This window comes from Oncorhynchus mykiss, chromosome 22, assembly GCF_013265735.2.
Source record: "Oncorhynchus mykiss isolate Arlee chromosome 22, USDA_OmykA_1.1, whole genome shotgun sequence".
In the NCBI taxonomy this organism is placed as follows: Eukaryota; Metazoa; Chordata; class Actinopteri; order Salmoniformes; family Salmonidae; genus Oncorhynchus; species Oncorhynchus mykiss.
This window is the reverse complement of record NC_048586.1, coordinates 27,026,169-27,046,181: the sequence shown is the minus strand read 5'-3', so window position 1 is coordinate 27,046,181 and position 20,013 is coordinate 27,026,169. Positions and strand designations below refer to the sequence as shown.

The following is a 20,013-nucleotide window of genomic DNA, read 5'->3' as shown; positions in this document are numbered from 1 at the left end:
CGAACATGAGATCACTACCCAGTGTGGATATGTATCCAGCAGCCATCCCAGAGAACCAGGAGAGACAGACTGACCACACCACAGTACTGCAGCTCATTCACCATTTAACAGCAGCTCATCAAACACCACAAGAGCTTATGGACAATTTGCTTCACTGGACATTCTCATTTTCCATACAGAAAACGCATACATGCACAGTACACACGCCACAAATGAGCCGCAGTCCAAGTTGTCTGATCTGCTTTATCTCAGAAAGCAGCTGCAAAGCCGAACAGTAACAACAGCAACAACCCAGAAACAGAGACAGACTGGGTTGGTTGGATGGGGTCCACTGTTAATGGATGATGGCCAAGCATGAACATGTACAGTATTTCTGAGGGAGGGTGTGCACATATGGAGAGGAAAGGTGAATTTACGTGTGTGTGGTTCAGAAAAATGCCATGGCCACTTACCAAAGATATTGGTGGAATGTCCTTTCTTGGCGAGAGGTTTCAACTCGTTGTGTCCCCATCCGTACTGTCTGTAGCTGTCCCACGCATGCTTCATCATCTACAACACACACACACGCTTTAGACACATCTGCAATACAGCAACGTAACGCGAGTCTTGACTCTTGTTCCACCTGGAATAGAAACGCAGAGCATTTAGAAAAAGACAATCAAGGCATTTTGTTTTGTCTGCTACAACACCATGAACCTATCTTGAACTATAGACTCTAAAGGGAGAACCTTACAAGAGGCTTGTCACATACCTTTTATTTTATAAATGACTCATACATACAGTCCTGCACATAACATCTTGACAGCACAAACAATCAGCATTAAAACACAATTCTTTTTTCACCATTTCAGCCTCGACACTGGAGTGAGAATGGCACCTAGGCCTTTGTTCTGGAAAATGATGCAACTGAGATTGACATCCCCGTGCCCCCTCAGCCACTGGCCCCACCTCCACTCCAGCCCATTAAACACCCCCAAGCTCTTTACACACCCCAAGCCCCAGCCCCTGGTGTGACCACAACTCTGTCAGTTCCTCTGTCACTCAGTTTCTAGGTCAATGGCCAGCAGGTCCCTCACCACACATCTCACACCATGGCTGGGTGGACAGGACACAGTCTTTGTGTGTGTTTGCCGTGTAACTACTTCTCTTCAGACAACATTGATAAATTGGCGCCGTAGGGCTCCTCTCATCTTTTTCATTGTGTTTTCCTTGACTGTCTGGAGGCACTGACCACACGTGTCTTAAGGATAAAAACAAGGCTGTATTCTTAACATGACCTTTACAGAGGAGCCGTAAGAGATGAACTGAGAATAAAGAGGGAGAAACAGACAGGATAGTGAGGCAAGCCTTGACACGAAGACAGTGATGCTGACCAAAGGAGAGAAGAGGAGACGCAAGGGAAATTCAAGAGAAACTGTGAGGACGACGCTGCTGACTGACAGAGAGTCACGCATTCCCAAATCTCTACTGCACGCTCAACATTTCCCTTTTTCCTCCTAAATCATGGCCTTAGTCTGGTGGGATTAGCTAACCCAGGAGGACATTTTCTCACCCTGTTGGTCTGTCTCGGTCTGCCATGGCAGCCATCCAAAAATGTGAGACCAGGTTTTCTCCCTGTTCGAGCCAGAGTCCCCTCTTCTCCTTTCGCTCTCCTCTGCCAGCCTTTCCTCTCGCCTCTCTTCTCCCAGCAGCACCAAGGCAAGGGAGGAAGGGAGCAAAGCCAATAGAACACATGGCCAGGAGTTTCATTGTGTTCTTGGCTTGCTAGCATTCAATGACGCACTCGGTCTCCACACAGCAGGAGATTATAAATCACATTAACTCACTGGGAAAACACCACTTAACCCATTGGCTCCTGATGGCGAGGTAGACCTCTAATTGGCTGGTTTATCAAATGCTGATTGGCCCATCTGTTAAAGAATATAGGATTTACAGAAACTGAATATTCAAATGTACAGTACGAGTCAAAAGTTGACACACACTCACTCAAGGGTTTTTCTTAATTTGTTTTATTCATTGTAGAATAATAGTGAAGACATCAAAACTATGAAATAACACATATGGAATCATGTAGTAACCAAAAAAGTGATAAACAAATCTAAATATATTTTATTTGAGATTCTTCAAAGTAGCAACCCTTTGCCTTGATGACAGCTTAGCACACTCCTGGCTTTCTCTCACCCAGCTTCATGAGGTAGTCACCGGGAATGCATTTCAATTAACATGTGTGCCTTGTTTAAAGTGAATTTATGGAATTTCTTTCCTTCTTAATGTGTTTGAGCCAATCAGTTGTGTTGTGACAAGGTAGGGGTGGTCCATCATTACATGAAGGTCAGTCAATCCGGAAAATTTCAAGAACTTTTAAAGTTTAAAAGTGCAGACGCAAAAACCAGCCAGCGCTAAAATGAAACTCTCTCTATAATAAATGCCATAATAAATGCTTCAGAGTTCAAGTAACAGACATCTCAACATCAACTGTTCAGAGGAGACTGCATGAAATCAGACCATTGAATTGCTGCAAAGAAACCACTACTAAAAGTACATCTATAAGAAGAAGAGACTTGCTTGGGCCAAGAAACACCAGAAATTGACATTAGACCGATGGAAATCTGTCCTTTGGTCTGATGAGTTCAAATGGGAGATTTTTGGGTCCAACTGCCGTGTCTTTGTGAGAAGCAGAGTAAGTGAACGGATGATCTCCGCGTGTGGTTCCCAGCTTGAAGCATGGAGGTGGGGTGATGGTGCTTTGCTGGTGACACTCTATGATTTATTTAGAATTCAAGGCACAATTAACCAGCATGGCTACCACAGCATTCTACAGCGATACACCCTCCCATCTGGTTTTGCTCTTAGTGGGACTATCATTTGTTTTCAACAGGACATTGACCCAACACACCTCCAGGCTGGGTAAGGGCTATTTGACCAAGAAGGAGATTGATGGAATGCTGCATCAAATGACCTGGCCTCCACAATCACCCGACCTCAACCAAATTGAGATGGTTTGGGATGAGTCGGACCGCAGAGTGATAGAAAAGCAGTCAACAAGTGCTCAGCATGTGGGAACTCCTTCAAGACTGTTGGAAAAGTATTCCAAGTGAAGCTGGTTGAAAGAATGCCAAGAGTGTACACAGCTGTCATCAAGGCAAAGGGTGGCTACTTTGAAAAATCAAAAATTTACACTTTTGTGTTATTGCATAGTTGATGTCTTCACTATTACTCCACAATGTAGAAAATAGTAAAAATAAAGAAAAACCCTGGAATGATCAGGTGTGTCCAAACCTTTGACCTGAACTGTATATTAACATTATACACACTGACTGGACATTTCACTTAACGTACCATTAACATGACACAAAAATGACAGTTTGTTGTTGTAACATTATGACCAGCACTCAATATCATTTCTAGAGTCTAAAACCCAACAACCATTAATGAATTGACTGACTGGGGTAACATATTGACCAGCATTCAAGATCACTTCTGTAGTAGGGAGTCTGATTCTAAAATGCCATAGCCAATTAAACTCTCCCTTCATGCATGACTTTATGGTGTGTTTCAACAGATGCTGCTCCTTCAGGTTAAGTTACCCTCTTGAGCACATATTGAATGTCAAGATCATTGCAGACATACACACATACGTTACCATGCCGCTGCTGCTGCCTGTAGCGTGAGACCAGGCCAGGGATGTGTCCCAAACAGCACCCGTTTCCCTATGTAGTGCACCCTATGGGCCCTAGTCAAAAGTAGTGCACTATAAAGGGAAAAGGGTGCCATTTGGGACGCAGGCCAGAAGCGTAATGTGTTAAGTGGCATTGCAAGTTTTTATATCTGATTTGAAAAGAGGGTTTTGGTTGGCTCTGGTTCGGTCTGGTTCCTGCTCTCAGACGTCCACATTCTTCTCCAGCTTAGCTGATCCTCAGCTTCTTCACTGAGACCATGGGAGCACTGATGAGGGATACACAAATCACACTAAGACAGAGGAATAATGTGCCTCAGCAAAAAGAGGGTGAATCTACACACTGCAATAAGACAGTGCTAGCTATGTTCCCAACTGTGGTCTTCTCTACTCTTGGCTTTTATTCCCAGTGACTGTTGAAGGCCTTCTGCTCGTCGGTTAGCAGCCATCCTGCCTGTCTAACTCTGGGCTTGGGGAGGGAAGCATGAGGAAACGACAGCTTGTGGTGGGGTTCTCAGTGTCTGTTAAATAAAACCCACGCTCCACAGAGATGGAGAAACACACAGACCAACCTCTGGTGATTTATCTCTGAGCCAGAACAATGTGTAAGAAACTCACAACCAACCTCATGGTTCTAGATGTGTTGGTTTGAGCATGGTAACAAAGAACACTAAGATTGTGGGTTTAATTCACACAAGGGCCTCATATACTGGATATACAGTGCATTAGGAAAGTATTCAGATCGCTTGACTTTGGTCGGTTGCGGGCGACTTAGAGCCGTCCTGACACTGAATTGATCACAGCGGGGATTGGTGCGAACTATAGGGGCGAGGGGCCAGGGTTACTGTGGGTTACTTGGTGAAGCCCTATTGGAGAAAAAAAAAATTGTTCTGAAAATTGTCTACAGTGGGGCAAAAAAGTATTTAGTCCGTGCACAATTGGTGGCTGACTAAATACTTTTTTGCCCCACTGTAAGTGTCCCTCAGAAGCGGTGAAGTCCAATTATTTTAAATGTGCTAGCCAGGTATGCCCTGGGTTATTCTTTGTGAGTGTTTTATTGAAACATTCTGTGGCATAGACTAGGAATCACTGGCCACTTTAAGGAATGGAACACTAGTCACTTTAATAATCTTTACATATCTGGCATCACTCATCGCATATGTATATACTGTATTCTATGGTATCTCATTCACTTAATGTTTACATACAGTTGAAGTCGGAATTTACATTCACCTTAACCAAATACATTTAAACTCAGGTTTTCACAATTCCTGACATTTAATCCTAGTAAAAATTCCCTGTTTTAGGTCAGTTAGGATCACAACTTTATTTTAAGAATGTGAAATGTCAGAATAATAGCAGAGCGAATGATTTATTTCAGCTTTTATTTCTTTCATCACATTCCCGGTGGGTCAGAAGTTTACATACACTCAATTAGTATTTGGTAGCATTGCCTTTAAATTGTTTAACTTGGGTCAAACGAGTCGGGTAGCCTTCCACAAGCTTCCCATAATAAGTTAGGTGAATTTTGGCCCATTCCTCCTGACAGAGCTGGTGTAACAAACTATAGTTTTGGCAAGTCAGTTAGGACATCTACTGTGTGCATGACGTCATTTTTCCAACAATTTTTTTACAGATTATTTCACTTAATCACAATTCCAGTGGGTCAGAAGTTTACATACACTAAGTACGAAATGTTTGAGTATTTTTCATACATTCTTCTAATATAGTAAAACATTTGTTGAAGGGTTTGTATGACCTCTGCCCTGACTTTCCAGTGTGGTTTGATCACCCTCATTGGACAGCCATTTGGATAATGAATTAAAGGTCATTTGGGTTTTGGAAACTGATGATTTGATTGGTGAATGGGAAGAGTGAAACTGATCCTAATCTATTTTACTAATTTCCATTACCAAATTATGTTTTTGATGATATTGATAATACTCAGGAAGTATAGAATGTATGGTGTTAATGGCACATAGACTATAGGAGTTGACTTATAAGTAGTGGAATCATGATGCTTGTCTTGGGTCATGTTCAATGTTCGAGAGCATCCTGACGGGTTGCATCACTGCCTGGTATGGCAACTGCTCAGCCTTTGGCCGCAAGGCACTACAGGTGGTAAAGTGTATGGCCTCTATACCAGGCGGTGTCAGAAGAAGGCCCTAAAAATTGTCAAAGACTCCAGCCACCCTAGTCATAGACTGTTCTCTCTGCTACCGCACGGCAAGCGGTATCGGAGCGCCAAGTCTAGGTTCAAGAGGCTTCTAAACAGCTTCTAGCCCCAAGCCATAAGACTCCTGAACAGCTAATCAAATGGCTACACAGACTATTTGCATTGCAAGAAATTGTCCGTAGAGCTCAGAGACAGGATTGTGTCGAGGCACAGATCTGGGGAAGGGTACCAAAAGGTTTCTGCAGCATTCAAGGTCCCCAACACAGTGGCCTCCATCATTCTTAACTTCTTGGATATAGGGGACGCTATTTTAATTTTTGGATGAAAAACGTTCCCGTTTTAAACAAGATATTTTGTCACGAAAAGATGCTCGACTATGCATATAATTGACCGTTTTTGAAAGAAAACACTGACGTTTCCAAAACTGCAAAGATATTGTCTGTGAGTGCCACAGAACTGATGTTACAGGCGAAACCCAGATAAAAATCCAATCAGGAAGTGCCACATTTTTTTAAACCGCCTCATGCCAATGACTCCTTATATGGCTGTGAATGGGCCACGAATGAGCTTAGGCTTTCCGTCGCTTCCCCAAGGTGTCGACAGCATTGCGACGTATTTGTAGGCATATCATTGGAAGATTGACCATGAGAGACTACATCTACCAGGTGGTCGCTTGGTGTCCTCCGTTGCAATTATTGCGTAACCTCCAGCTGCAGTATTTTTCCGTTCGCTTCTGATGAGAAACCAACTGTCATAACTGATATATTATCGAAAAGATATGTGAAAAACACCTTGAGGATTGATTCTAAACAACGTTTGCCATGTTTCTGTCGATTATTGTGGAGCTAATTTGGAAAAAAGTTTGGCGTTGTAGTGACTGCATTTTCCAGTCTTTTTCTTAGCCAAACGTGATGAACAAAACGGAGCTATTTCGCCAGCACAAATAATATTTTTGGAAAAAATGAACAATTGCTATCTAACTGAGAGTCTCGTCATTGAAATCATCCGAAGTTCATCAAAGGTAAATTAATTTATTTGAATGCTTTTCTTGTTTTTGTGAAAATGTTGCCTGCTGAATGCTAGGCTTAATGCTATGCTAGGCTATCAATACTCTTACACAAATGCTTGTGTAGCTTTGGTTGAAAAGCATATTTTGAAAATCTGAGATGACAGTGTTGTTAACAAAAGGCTAAGCTTGTGTTTCAATATATTTATTTCATTTGCGATTTTCATGAATAGGAAACGTTGCGTTATAGTAATGCGCTTGAGGCTATGATTACGCTCCCGGATACGGGATTGCTCGTCACTAGAGGTTAATAAAAGTCATGTTAACCATTATTATTCCCCACAGAGTGAGTTCATGCAACTTGTGACTTTTTTTTGCAAATTATTACTCCTAGGTTGAATACTTATTGACTCAAGACATTGTTTTATTAATACTTGAACATTTGTAAACATTTCTAAATACCTAATTTGTAAATATTTAATTCCACTTTGACATTATGGGATATTGTGTGTAGATCAGTGACACAATATACATTTAATACATTTTAAATTCAGGCTGTAACAACAAAATGTGTAAAAAGTCAATGGGTGTGAATACTTTCTGAAGGCGCTGTATATACAGGATTTAGCTGGTAGCCTATTTATATTACACATTGGAACTCGAAATCCACGCTGTCGGGACTATCCGTCTCATCACTCGTAGGCTTACCAGTGTTAACAAAAGGGGGGGGGGGGGGGGTCGCTCTCATGAGCGCTGCTGAGTCTTTGGCAGTCATCAGCTTGGTTTTCTGGAAGAGGAACTGTCACTATCCTCAAGGGGAGGAAAAAGAAGCAAGGCCACTGATATTGCCAGGCCTGGGCAGTAAGATCTGTCGGGACTGGAAGGCTGCTAGTGCTAGCTGCTGCATAAGTAGGCCTACTAGCTTCCACCTGTGATGGCGCTTCATCAGTCGAGGACGAGCTGGTTGCTTTGCTGGTTTTCGGCAATTTGGCACGAGTTTGGACTTACCTTTTTGTTTATCCATCTTGAACAACACACTCATGCTCCATCCTAGTCTGACCTGATTCACCTAACTTTTTTTTACTTGACAGCCAATTAGGTGAGGAGGCTGAGGCAGGTTGTCGGCGGCGCCGCTGAGAAATGGGCTAATTAGGTGCATGACAACTACATTGTCTGTCTAGCTCTCATGTAGATTGGACAATAGAAACACTTTGCTTGCTACATGTGGAATTATTCTTGCTTTTCCGTCTTGCTCCGCTGATAGGAATACTCGGGGGGCGGGGGGGGTTCTACTAAGCTATATGGAATTGTTTTAAGAAGATCATACCAAGGATAATTTAGACTTTTTATTTTGAATTTCAAGACCCCTTGAAGTAAACATTTGTATAATTATAATGATATTTGACAAAATCCTTTTTGGCCTGATACAAATGCAAATTAGCCCATTCAAATGCATTGAATAACATATTCTCTACATGGAACAACAGATAGTCACCCCCCCAAAAAATCTAATTTAAGTTTGTTCTGAAGTGTCTGTCCTATATCTGAGAGATATAAGAAAGATCAGGAAATGTTTTTTAATGAGAAAATAAACATATTTAACCCTATATTTTTGGCACTAAACCTTCTCCATATACTATACTTCCATTCATTTTTTCAATTGGTACCAGGGGACCTTCAGACTAGTCTTGTGAGGCCTGCATTCTAGATCAAAATGGAAAACATCTCACGTTTTTCTCCTGTTAGAAGGTGAACCTTTGCCCCAGTCTGAGATCCTGAGCGCTCTGGAGCAGGTTTTCATCAAGGATCTCTCTGTACTTTGCTCCTTTCATCTTTCCCTTGATCAACCAACCAAAAAACATCCCCACAGCATGATGCTGCCACCGTCATGCTTCACCGTAGGGATGGTGCCAGGTTTCCTCTAGACGTGACGCTAGGCATTCAGGCCAAAGAGTTCAGTCTTGGTTTCATCAGACCAGAGAATCGTGTTTCTAATTGTCTGAAAGGCTTTATGTCCATGAGTGGCCCAGCCAGAGCCCGGACTTGAACCCGATCGAACATCTCTGGAGAGACCTAAAAACTCTAAGCCGGCTGTCACTTGCCTTTTACTGAGGAGTAGCTTCCATCTGGACACTGCCATAAAGGCCTGATTGGTGGTGCTGCAGAGATGGTTGTTCCTCTGGAAGGTTCTCCCATCTCCACAGAGGAATTCTTGAGCTCTGTCAGAGTGACCATCGGGTTTTTGGTCACCTCCCTGACCAAGGCCCTTCTCCCATGATTTGCTCAGTTTGGGACAGGCAGCCAGCCAGCTCTAGGAAGAGTCTAGGTGGTTTCAAACTTCTTCCATTTAAATAACGACCCCATCTCTGTACCCCACACATACAATTGTCTGTAAGGTCCCTCAGTCAAGCAGTGAATTTCAAGCACAGATTCAACCACAAAGACCAGAGTGCTTTTCCAAAGGTTCGCAAAGTGCGCTTATTGGTAGATTTTTTAAAAACGAAACAATTTTAAACAGACATTGAATATCCCGTTGATCATAGTGCAGTTATTAATTACACTTTGTATGGTGTATCAATACACCCAGTTACAACAACAATACAGGCACTCTTCCTAACTCAGTTGCCAGAGAGGAAGGAAACAACTCAGATACAGTGTTTCACCATGAGGCCAATGGTGACTTAAACAGTTACAGAGTTTAATGGATGTGACCAGAGAAAACTGAGGCTGGATCAACAACATTGAAGTTCGATCACAATACTAACATAAATGATAGTGAAAAGAAGAAAGCCTGTACAGAATAAAAAATATTCCAAAAAATGCGTCCTGTTTTCAATAATGCACTAAAGTATAACTGTAATATAAAATGTCCTGAATACAAAGCGTTGTGTTTTGTTGGATTTGCCACAAACATATCACTGAGTACCACTCTTCATATTTTCAAGCATGGTGGTGGCTGCATCATGTTATGGGTAGGCTTGTCATCGGCAAGGATGAAAATAGTTTTTGTTTCTTTATAAAATAAAAGGAACAGAACTAAGCACAGGCAAAATCCTAGAGGAAAACCTGGTTCAGTCTCCTTTCCAACAGACAATGGGAGACATATTAATCTTTCAGAAGGACAATTACCCAAACAAAAGGCCAAATATACACTGCGGTTGCTTACCAAGACAACATTGAATGTTCCTGAGTGTACTAGTTACAGTTGACTTAAAACCTGCTTAAAAATCTAATGACAAGACTTGAAAATGATTGTCTAGCAATGATCAAAAAGCAACTTGAGCTTGAAGAATAACATTTTTAAAAAAGGGGGGGGGGGGGGGGGGGAATATTGTATAATCTAGCTGTGCAAAACTCTTAGAGACTTACCCAGAAAGACTCACAGATGTAATCACTGCCAAATGTGATTCTAACATGTATTGATTCAGGGGTTTGAATAATTATCTAAATAATACATTTTCATATTTATTTTCCATTAATAAAAACGAAATAAAACATCTATTGATTACTGATTAGTATGCTGGTACATTGAAAATGTATTTTACAAGCCGCAACGTCTGAATTTCCCACTTGAATTACTGAACAAGTAAATACATCATCGCCACCAGCCAGGAATCTAAATAGCAGCATTGTGACACTGTAAGCCTATAGCTTTGTGAAACATAAACGTTAAACCTAACACGAGAAAATACCCCCCCCCCAAAAAAATGCATCAATTAAAGCAAATCTATAGGCTACTACAAGCACTGGCGCCACATAGTCCGATAGCTTATCGATAGACAGCCACATAGACGTCGCAATTTCAGAACCATGGACAGTGATTGGTAGTATATACTTTGAGTGGCTGACACATTAGATAAAACATTTTAGGGAGGTAGGGGGCTCAAACTCCAACTTTGCGGTCGTCCAGAGTAGGCTTGGGCGGTATAACGTCAACTGGGGTATTTGGAAATAGCCACGGGATGGTTTTAAATACCATCAATGCCGTTGAAACCACTTATTTTACGTTTTTCAATACATTTTAATATTTGTAGTAAATAGCTGCAGTCAACTTGTGCAATAAGTTAGGACAGTGGTCACCAACCGTTTCTGAGTCAAGATCTCTGAGTCAAAATGCAAGCCAAGATCTACAACTCGGATTCTTTAAAAAAATGTTTTTTATAAACATGACTTAAGATTTTGTAACATTAACCAAATAAAAACGGTTTGGTAGCAATGAGGTTTGTGCAGTAGGCCATAGGCTGCATATTGGCTATGCTTGAATTGCCCTGCCAATGTTGTTCTTCTCAGACAATTTTGAAATAATGTTTTTTAATTGGTATTTGATCACACTGGCAATAGATAATTTGTTGTATTACTCGTGAGACCCAGCTGAGTGAACATAATATTATATAGATTTTTATTTTATTTACAGGACTGCATCTGATAGTCAGTCTGATGTTGCAGCGATGAGACTGTGAAATGGGGACACAGTCCAGCTGATGGCAAAACTGAAGTCGCACTGCATTATTTCTGCCTCATGCACCAATTCATGTTGTTAGTCCTATGACCAGAGAAAGTGAAATATTCCTTAATATTAAAAAAGACAAGCCACTAACAATAACAACGCAAGCTTATCGGAACATTTTGTTAAACTCATTCATTGCAGCTGCAGTGCTGGAGTACGCACATTTTAATGCTTATAAAAAAGTGTTGACAGTGCTGAATAACATTAACCTACTCAAAAACAGCAGCTCTTTCCAGTATTCATTGAGACTCTAGTCAAATTTTAAATTTTTTATTCTCACAGTATGAACTTTGCTGTGAGTTCGAGTTTTCTTTTTACAGTCTATGGCACTTTGCCTTCCTGGCGCTAGGGCTGCTGAATCAAGCGCACCTACTAACAACTGCACAAATTAATTAAAAAATAATAGGAATACAGTTTTTTTTTTTTTTTTTTTTTTTTTACATAAAATGTTTTTTGATAGACAAGGAATGCCTTGGAGATGGTCCAGTCAATCGTGATCGCCCGGTTGGTGACCACTGCATTGGGAGATAAAGCAGATTATGTTCCTCATTTCATCTGTCACATTTTTTGCATTATGAAGTTCACCGTAGTTCCCCTGAACAGCCAGTCATGCATTTGTTTGTAAATAGCACATTGGGAGAAATTGGGAGCAGGTGCCTAGCAGTTTTTGGTAACTGTACCAAAACCAAACCGTGACCCCAAACCACAATACGTCCCGAACCGTGTGTTTAGGTCATACAGCAGAGGTCATGCAGTCTGTCTTACGCTGACATTGCTTATGTTGATATCCACACAAGTATAATTATGTAGTCATTTCTACCCACTATCCATCATGGTGTGGATTAATGTCTGCCTTTAGAACCAAGGAGAAGGCTAATATAAACCCATCTCCCTCTGCCTAGAGAAAATAGGGTCTGGTGTTGTATCACTACAGATTGTCGATTAGACTCTCTCCTCATTTGAATATTGAGTGGTGTAGATACCTCTGTAGATTTATTAATCATGCCACATTATACGCTCGACCTTGCCTTGGAACGGTCTCCAGCCCAGAGAGTTGCCCAGTGTTACTAAGGTCAGTCTGGACGAGATTAAAATCTCTGCCCTGCTCTCTCTCCGCTCGTCCACAATCACTGAGATGTGTATATCTCTTCAGCTCTTAGGGTTGACGAGAAAGGCAGATTTTATTATTAATAATTCTGGGGAATTCATAACCAGTTCTGATACGTACACACTGAAGTGGAAAGAAAAGTGGATTTCATCACCTGTGCCTCCGAGGACACATCACCTTGTAATTTCATAATCTGAGCACTCTGCTGCTGGAATGTGGCTTTTGTTCTAAATATCATCCGATTTTTGAAAAGGAGGAGCATGACATTGCCTGTTGTGGGCTAAGCTCTCGGGCACGTTATATGAAGACATTATTTCCTCGGTTGATCGCTTTTTCAAAGCGTGCCTTGCAGTGAACCGTGAGGGTGACATCCTTTTAGAGTAAATCACATCTCTTGGACAACTTCCTGGAGAAGCAAGGCCAGGACTGGAGCAGAGGCACAGAAAGAGGGAAGAGAGAGATGAGGGAGACAGAAAGCGAGAGAGAGAGAAGCATGCAAAAAGACAGCACTACATAAAGAGTATCTAAGCAGATAAAGCAGAGAGAAAGGAAAAGAGGGATAGAAAGAGCGAGACAAAGATAGACAGAAAAAGACAAGAGCAGGTAGAGATGGTGAAGAAGGGGGACTTTCCTTTATCCAGCTGAATGACGCCTAACAATCTGAGTAGCACCTCCACCCACAGGTTAGACTAGAGGTTGTTGTTTACTGGATTATTCCTGTTGCTGCAAAACTCAGGCAGAGGAGGATGATGGGACGGAGGTGGACAGCCTATAAACTCAGGAGGTCCGCAGTGCGGCCTGCCAGTGCTCCCTTTGCCTTCCTGTCTCCTGTCCTGAGAAACAGCCAGCTAGGAGCTCTGCTCTGACCTTCACAATGTTAGGCCAACCCCTTGGCCACCAGGCACCCACCCCCAGCATCCTCAATCATCACCCACTGGTGATTCATAAAGCAGAAGCTACCCCGCCACAGACAAATCCTAGAGTCCTGCATTTGGGTTGGATACCCAAGGTTTCCTGCGGTTGACCGGCTAAAAGCTGGTGGGTGTAATGAAAACATTCTATCAACCTGCGGGTCGGCTCACGGGTTCAGAACAATTATATTCCGGGTCGGAAATGTTTTAAATCAAGATATTATTTTTTACAAACCCAGGAGCTTGTTGTTTGGCATTGCGTTGTGAATTCCACTCTGTGAACAGAGAGGAAAGCATATAGCCACACACCCAGTGGATCAGAGAACTGTCAATTATTTGTGTGGTGCTGAAACTTGTTTCATCCCTCCATAATTATAATAATTTATACATTGCAAATTGACCAGAACTAAGCCCAAAAAGAGATTGTATTTGAAAATAACAATTTCATACCTTGATTACATTGAGACACGATCACATCTCTTTCTTTTATTTGTGGGAATATTTGGGAACAGATTTCCTCAAATTAAACACATTTTTAATGAATCCCTGGTGATTTGAGTTTTTTAACAAAAAACACCCCACCCCCAAATTATATTGGTATATTTACTCTTTTTATTAAAATCTCTGGGGGTAAAACATTTTTATTAATCACCCACAGGCCACCTGTTGCTGACCCCTGCCCTAGGCTATAGCCTACTTAATAAAATTATTTTTGCATCCTACATTTTAATCTGGAAATTATTTAAGTTTAAATTATTTGATTATTTAAACAATATTGAAGGTTCTTTAGAACAAAACGCTCAGTTACAGTCTTCTCACATCGCTGCAACTCCCGTATGGACTCAGGAGAGGCGAAGGTGGAGAGCCATGCGTCCTCCGAAACACAACCAAACCAAGCCGCACTGCTTCCTGACACAATGCCCGCGCTTAACCCGGAAGCCAGCCACACCAACGTGTCGGAGGAAACACTGTTCACCTGTTGACGTGTCAGCGTGCATGCGCCTGGCCCACCACAGGAGTTGCTAGAGCACGATGGGACAAGGACATCCCTGCTGGCCAAACCCTCTACCCAGACGATCCTCCTCTTTTTAATAGAGGACATCCCTTTGTTTTCTCACGCAACTGCATAGCCTATAGCAATGTTGCGGAACATGAGCTTTCATTAAGTGTTTGATTAGATAACATTTGCATTGATGTCCGAGGGATTAGAGGGACAATAGAGTACCAGGCAGTTTGGTAGGCTACTAATGACTTATCACCAGCATCAGAGCTTAGATATGGCTAATGACCGTGACTAAAAGGTCACGTGGAATTTGACTGCCGTCATGACTCATGACCGTCGATGTGGCGGTAATACGGTCACCGTAACAGCCCTAGGTAGACCATTCCATTGTTGTGGGTCAGCTAAGGAGTATTGGTGTCTCTGAGGGGCTTTGGCCTAGTTTGCTAACTACCTCTAAGAGTGCAGTGCATAAAATCAGAACATCTGCAGTCTCAGACACTGCCTGTCACCAGGGGAGTAGCCCAAGGCTTGATCCTAGGCCATACGCTCTTCTCAATTTACATCAACAACATAGCTCAGGCAGTAGGAAGCTCTCTCATCCACTTATATGCAGATGATAGTCTTACACTCAACAGGGACCTGCCCGGATTTTGTGCTATATGCTCTATAACAAAGCTTTCTTAGTGTCCAACAATCTTTCCCTGCCCCGAACACCTCCAAAACAAAGGTCATGTGGTTCGGGAGGAAGACTGCTGCCTTGTCCATCTCATTAGTCAGAAGGTGTTTCAACTGTGCTGGCCCAGGTGATATTTAAGAGTGCCTGGCCTAGTGCTCCAGTTATCTTGAGAGATGTGGAGATGTTGAGTCTCCCCATTTGATTTCTAGAAAAACATTCCTTAGTCTGATTTTGCCTGTTTTTGTTTTCTTCCTTTAAGTTTGGTGTGGGTTTTTATTTTGTTAACTTCTTCTTGGGCAAATTTTGTGGTTGCTCATGGTGGGTGTCTTTTAGGTCCTAGTTGTTGTTGTTAATCAACTTTCAGTGGAGAACCCCACGAGTGTCTTTCAGAACCCCTCCTAAAACCACACCTGTTTCGTTTTGGTTGTTGTCAATGACTCTTTGTTAGTTCCCCTTTCTGTTTGAGTGACAATTTTGGTTTTCTTGCTGAGGAACATAACAGATACCTACTCATACAACACCCGTTCTTCCAGTCACATTCTGTTAAAGGTCTTCAAAGCACACAGATCTCTGGGTTGCTCTTCTTTTCAGTTCCCTGCAGGTAGCTACTGCAGCGAGCTGCAAAAAACACTCAAACTGGATAGTTTTATGTCCATCTTTACATTCATAGACTCAATCATGGACACTCTTACTGAGTGGCTGCTTCACGTGGTGTATTGTTGTCTCTACCTTTTTGCTCTTCGTGCTGCTGTATGTGCCTAATACTATGTTTACGCTGCTACCATTCTGTGCTGCTACTGTGTTGTTATCATGTTGTTGTCATGTGTTGCTGCCATGTTGTGTTGTCATGTGTTGCTGCCATGTGTTGTTGTCTTAGGTCTCTCTTTATGTAGTGTTGTAATGTCTCTTGTCGTGATGTGTGTTGTGTCCAACATTTGTATTTTTAATCACAGCCATCATCCCCGCAGGAGGCCTTCTGCTTCTTGGTAGACCATCACTGTAAATAAGAATTTGTTCTTAAATTGACTTGCCTGGTCAAATAAAGGTTAAATAAATAAATACAGAAAGAATGTAAAGGTTTTGTTACATCGGCTTTAGGCTTTCATTAGGTAAGAAGACTAATAAGTTGGCCCTTTTTTTAAGAGCGATTTGAGTTGTCAATGTGCTCTCACTGTAAAAAGTTTTTAAAATACCATTCTTAATTCATGGCATGGATTCCTTTTATACAAAAGTTGAATAGGGAAGTAATAGCCTACTACTCTGAAGTCATAAAAACTATTAAATATATTGATGTTATTTGGCGGGCCACGGTTCGGCTCTCAAAACAATTCAATGTGGGTTGTGGAGAAAAATCTGTCCCGATGGGGCTCGGAATTATCTTGAGAAGCGATCGGAACTACTGCGGTGCTCTGGAGTTTTGGGGAGCTGTGTCTGGAGTTATGAATGTGCTGCCCTGGGTAACCTCTGGAGTCAGCCTGATTGATTTAAAATCTCCCTCCATCCTTACCCCACCAGCGGATCCTATCTGCTCTAACGGACGGCCCTTCAGAAGATGCATGAGGGCAGTGAAAATGTGACTGCTGTAAATACATTCATGGCACCCAGGCAGGGTGATAAATTCCCTTTAAAAGAAGACAGTAAAGTAGCTCAGATGGCCCCTTTAACAGCTCTTAGCGTCGGGTCCTAACAGATAACAGAGGATGATACGGCTGCTGTAACATATGGTCCTCTCACACTGATCTCACCACTGAGAACGCTCATCATGGTTTCAGACCCAGTCACAATGTGTGAACATGGAAGCACAACTAGTGGTCGGTTCAGGAACTACACCCTGTCATACAAATCACAGCCAATAAACAGGGCAGTCAGGTGAACAAGTTTGGGTAGTAGTACAATATTAAAGTAGATAATGTTTAAAAAGTCACCTTTTTTGGTTGAGAAGCTTTTGCCTTCAAATGAATGACCATGCTCTAAACCTCCCTGGGCCCACTTTCTCTCTACACTGCTGTGACTTTTCTTTGGGATAAATTAACTGGATATTCTACCTCCCTCTCCCTGTCTCTCCGACCTTGGGTACTGTCTGCACCACTATGCCCCTTCCCTCGCCCCCTCTTTCTCTCTCACTATGCTGGGTATATGGTCAGCCATGAACCTGGCACTGAAGTGGTGGTCCCTGTGCTCCCCAGTCCTCTCCCCCCAGGGCTCCTTGTATCGCAGGCCAACACACCACACCCCAATTCTGACCTCTATAGGTCCCAGAAAGCCTGGCCAACACTCTAAACAAAGAAACACTCCTTTCCTCTCACTCTCCCTGCTAAGACTGAACGGTCCCTAACGAGTGGTGAGAGGACCATGGATCAAAGGCTGTCCGTTTGCAGATGCTCCCTAAGAGAATATAGTTTATAAATTAGAGCCAGAGAGTTCACCTGTCATTGAGTGTTTCAAAAGCCAGCCATATACAGAGAGGGCATGGACACAATCCCGTTCCCATTTCCCAGTACAACGTATTGTTCGAGTTGAAAGGATGCTAAATGGATTATTGCATTGTCATGACGAGATTGTCTGGGTCAGGCAAGTAGAAATACTATACAATAGGGAGAACATTACGTTTTATGGGGCAACAGAAATGTAATGACTAAAAATAAACCATAAAAATTGTGAAACAAAGAAGTTATCTTGCGTGCAGTCTCCTACCTCTTCTCAAACACACACCACTCAGCGTCACACAGAGTCGGCCTCATAAAAACAATTGTGAAGCAGTCAAACCCCTAGACACATGAAGGCAGGTACGCAACCCAGTAAGCCAGGAGGATGACAACATGGAACAAAAAAACGTTCAGTTTCTAGGCTTGGGTGGTATACCGTACGCCGGTGTCTTTGGAAAAATCCACGGGAGGTTTTTCAATACCGTCAACACTGTTAAACAGTTGAATATTTTTAGGTACTTTTTTAAGTAAATACCTGCAGTCAACTCATACAATACGTTAGGAGATAAAGAAGATTGCATTCTTCATTTAACCTGTCACATCATTTTTCATTATGAAGGTTACCGGTAGTCCCCAGTCACGTGATGTTTGTTTACAAGCACACAATGATGAGAGACCGAGACTGGAGCCTTGTGAGTCACTCACTGTTGTGCAGTATGCGTCATGTGATCTAGTTACAGTACGGAATTTAAGACTAAATACTTGCCTTCTAGATATCTTAGAACTATTAAGTTAACAGTAAAACAAAAAAAAATGCTTAATGCTCTGCAGTTGTGCATTTGGTTTGCTAATTTAGTTGCTAGTTGGTCACTAGTTAGTCGCTTGGTAACAGCAGAAAATCTCCTCCCTGATTGTTTTGTGCGTGCAGTAGAGTAGCATTTTTTGGTTACTAGTATACTTGTAAAGTTTAGGTCAGACTGTATAAAAATGTTTGCAATGTGCTTGTTAGCATTTAGTTCGCATTCTCTCTGAGATTTTACATCTACTTGTTAGCATTGGTAACCTTTGGATTAGTGGGGTTTGAAAACAGATCCCCTTGTGTTCAGTGCCAGTATTACTGGATATCCCGGTATGGCACAAGGTCGGTTTGAAGGTATGACAATTTCGATAGCGCCCAAGTCTATCCATTTCTACCTCTCTCATCGCTCACGCTAATCCAGGCAGGATAAATTATTTTCCCTGCTTCCGTTTAATCTGTTCAAACACCACATACAGAGATAACAACACTGAGGTGCGCTACCGTGGCAACAGTCCCGAGGTGAGCAGAATTGGGGGTTGTTTTGTCCTGTGCCAATTCCTGTCACATTCTCTCCATCAGCCCAGCACTAATCAAACGTAGCACCATCCTGCTTCTTAGGCTTATACTTAGCATTTAGCTGCTCTGGTTTGCCTGGAATACAGATGTGTATTTTCCACCCATCTCCCTTTCTTCTCACCACCTCCATTTCAGAGATGTGCTAAACACCAAAATGGTAATGAAATAGCGTGGCCAAACAAGTCCACACTTACCGAGGTGGGTTCCAGCAGAGAGGACAGTGTTGAAATATAGATCCATGACATCCATACATAATGTATAGAGGCATACATTCTCATGAATTATGGATGCTGGTCACCAGATAGTGTTTCTCTTCTGGGGATATAGGGCGGTATCAGATGGGCATAGCTTACTACAGTGTGTATCACACAGAGCAGAAACCTAGATTGGCACTCTTGAGATTAATCTGTTGCAGAGTGGAGAGTCGTGTTAGATGGGGAATTAGGCTTATAGCACTGTGCTGTGGGGAATGGATCTTATTTTCTCATTTATTTATTCTATAGATGCATGGCGGTGATTACTTTTCTGTTTCACAAATAACACAGAATGGTGCTTCAGAGTGAGAAGTAATTCATCCTAAAAAACATCCTGACTGGTTGGCATTGTTACCTGGTATGGCATATGCACGTCACCTACCGCAAAGGGTAGTGCGTACGGCCCAGTACATCACTGGTGCCAAGCTTCCTGCAATCTAGTACCTCTATACCAGGCAGTGTCAGAGGATCATTGGGGCCAAGCTTCCTGCCATCTAGGACCTCTATACCAGGCAGTGTCAGAGGAAGGCCCTAAAAATTGTCAATGACTCCATCCAGCCACCCTCCAGCCACCCTACCACACGGCAAGTGGTACCAGAGCGCTAAGTCTAGGTCCAAAAGACTCCTTAAGAGCTTCTACCCCCAAGCCATAAGACTGCTGAACAGCTAATCAAATGGCTACTCTGACTATTTGCATTGATCCCCCTTTTTTTACACTGCTGCTACTTGCTGTTTATTATCTATGCATAGTTACTTTACCCCTACCTACATATACATATTACCTCAATTACGCCGACTAACCTGTACCCACACACATTGACTCGGTACCGGTAACCCCTGTATATAGCCTCGTCATTGTGTAACTTTTTTACTTTAGTTAATTTAGTAAATATTT

General features: G+C 42.2%; 1 protein-coding gene across 6 annotated transcripts in view; it reads right to left on the bottom strand.

Moving 5' to 3' along the window:
* Positions 1 to 20,013, bottom strand: part of LOC110501661 (mannosyl-oligosaccharide 1,2-alpha-mannosidase IB) — a 121,488-nt gene that overhangs the window by 68,041 nt on the left and 33,434 nt on the right. For 3 of the 6 annotated variants that reach the window (XM_036959011.1, XM_036959012.1, XM_036959013.1), the window contains one exon: positions 453 to 549. In XM_036959011.1, coding sequence (XP_036814906.1) covers positions 453 to 549 — 97 coding nt within the window. Of the gene's footprint in view, positions 1 to 452; positions 550 to 1,552; positions 1,787 to 1,826; positions 2,014 to 20,013 lie in introns of those variants that run through there. The other 3 variants (XM_036959015.1, XM_036959016.1, XM_036959014.1) reach the window with 3 other exon arrangements.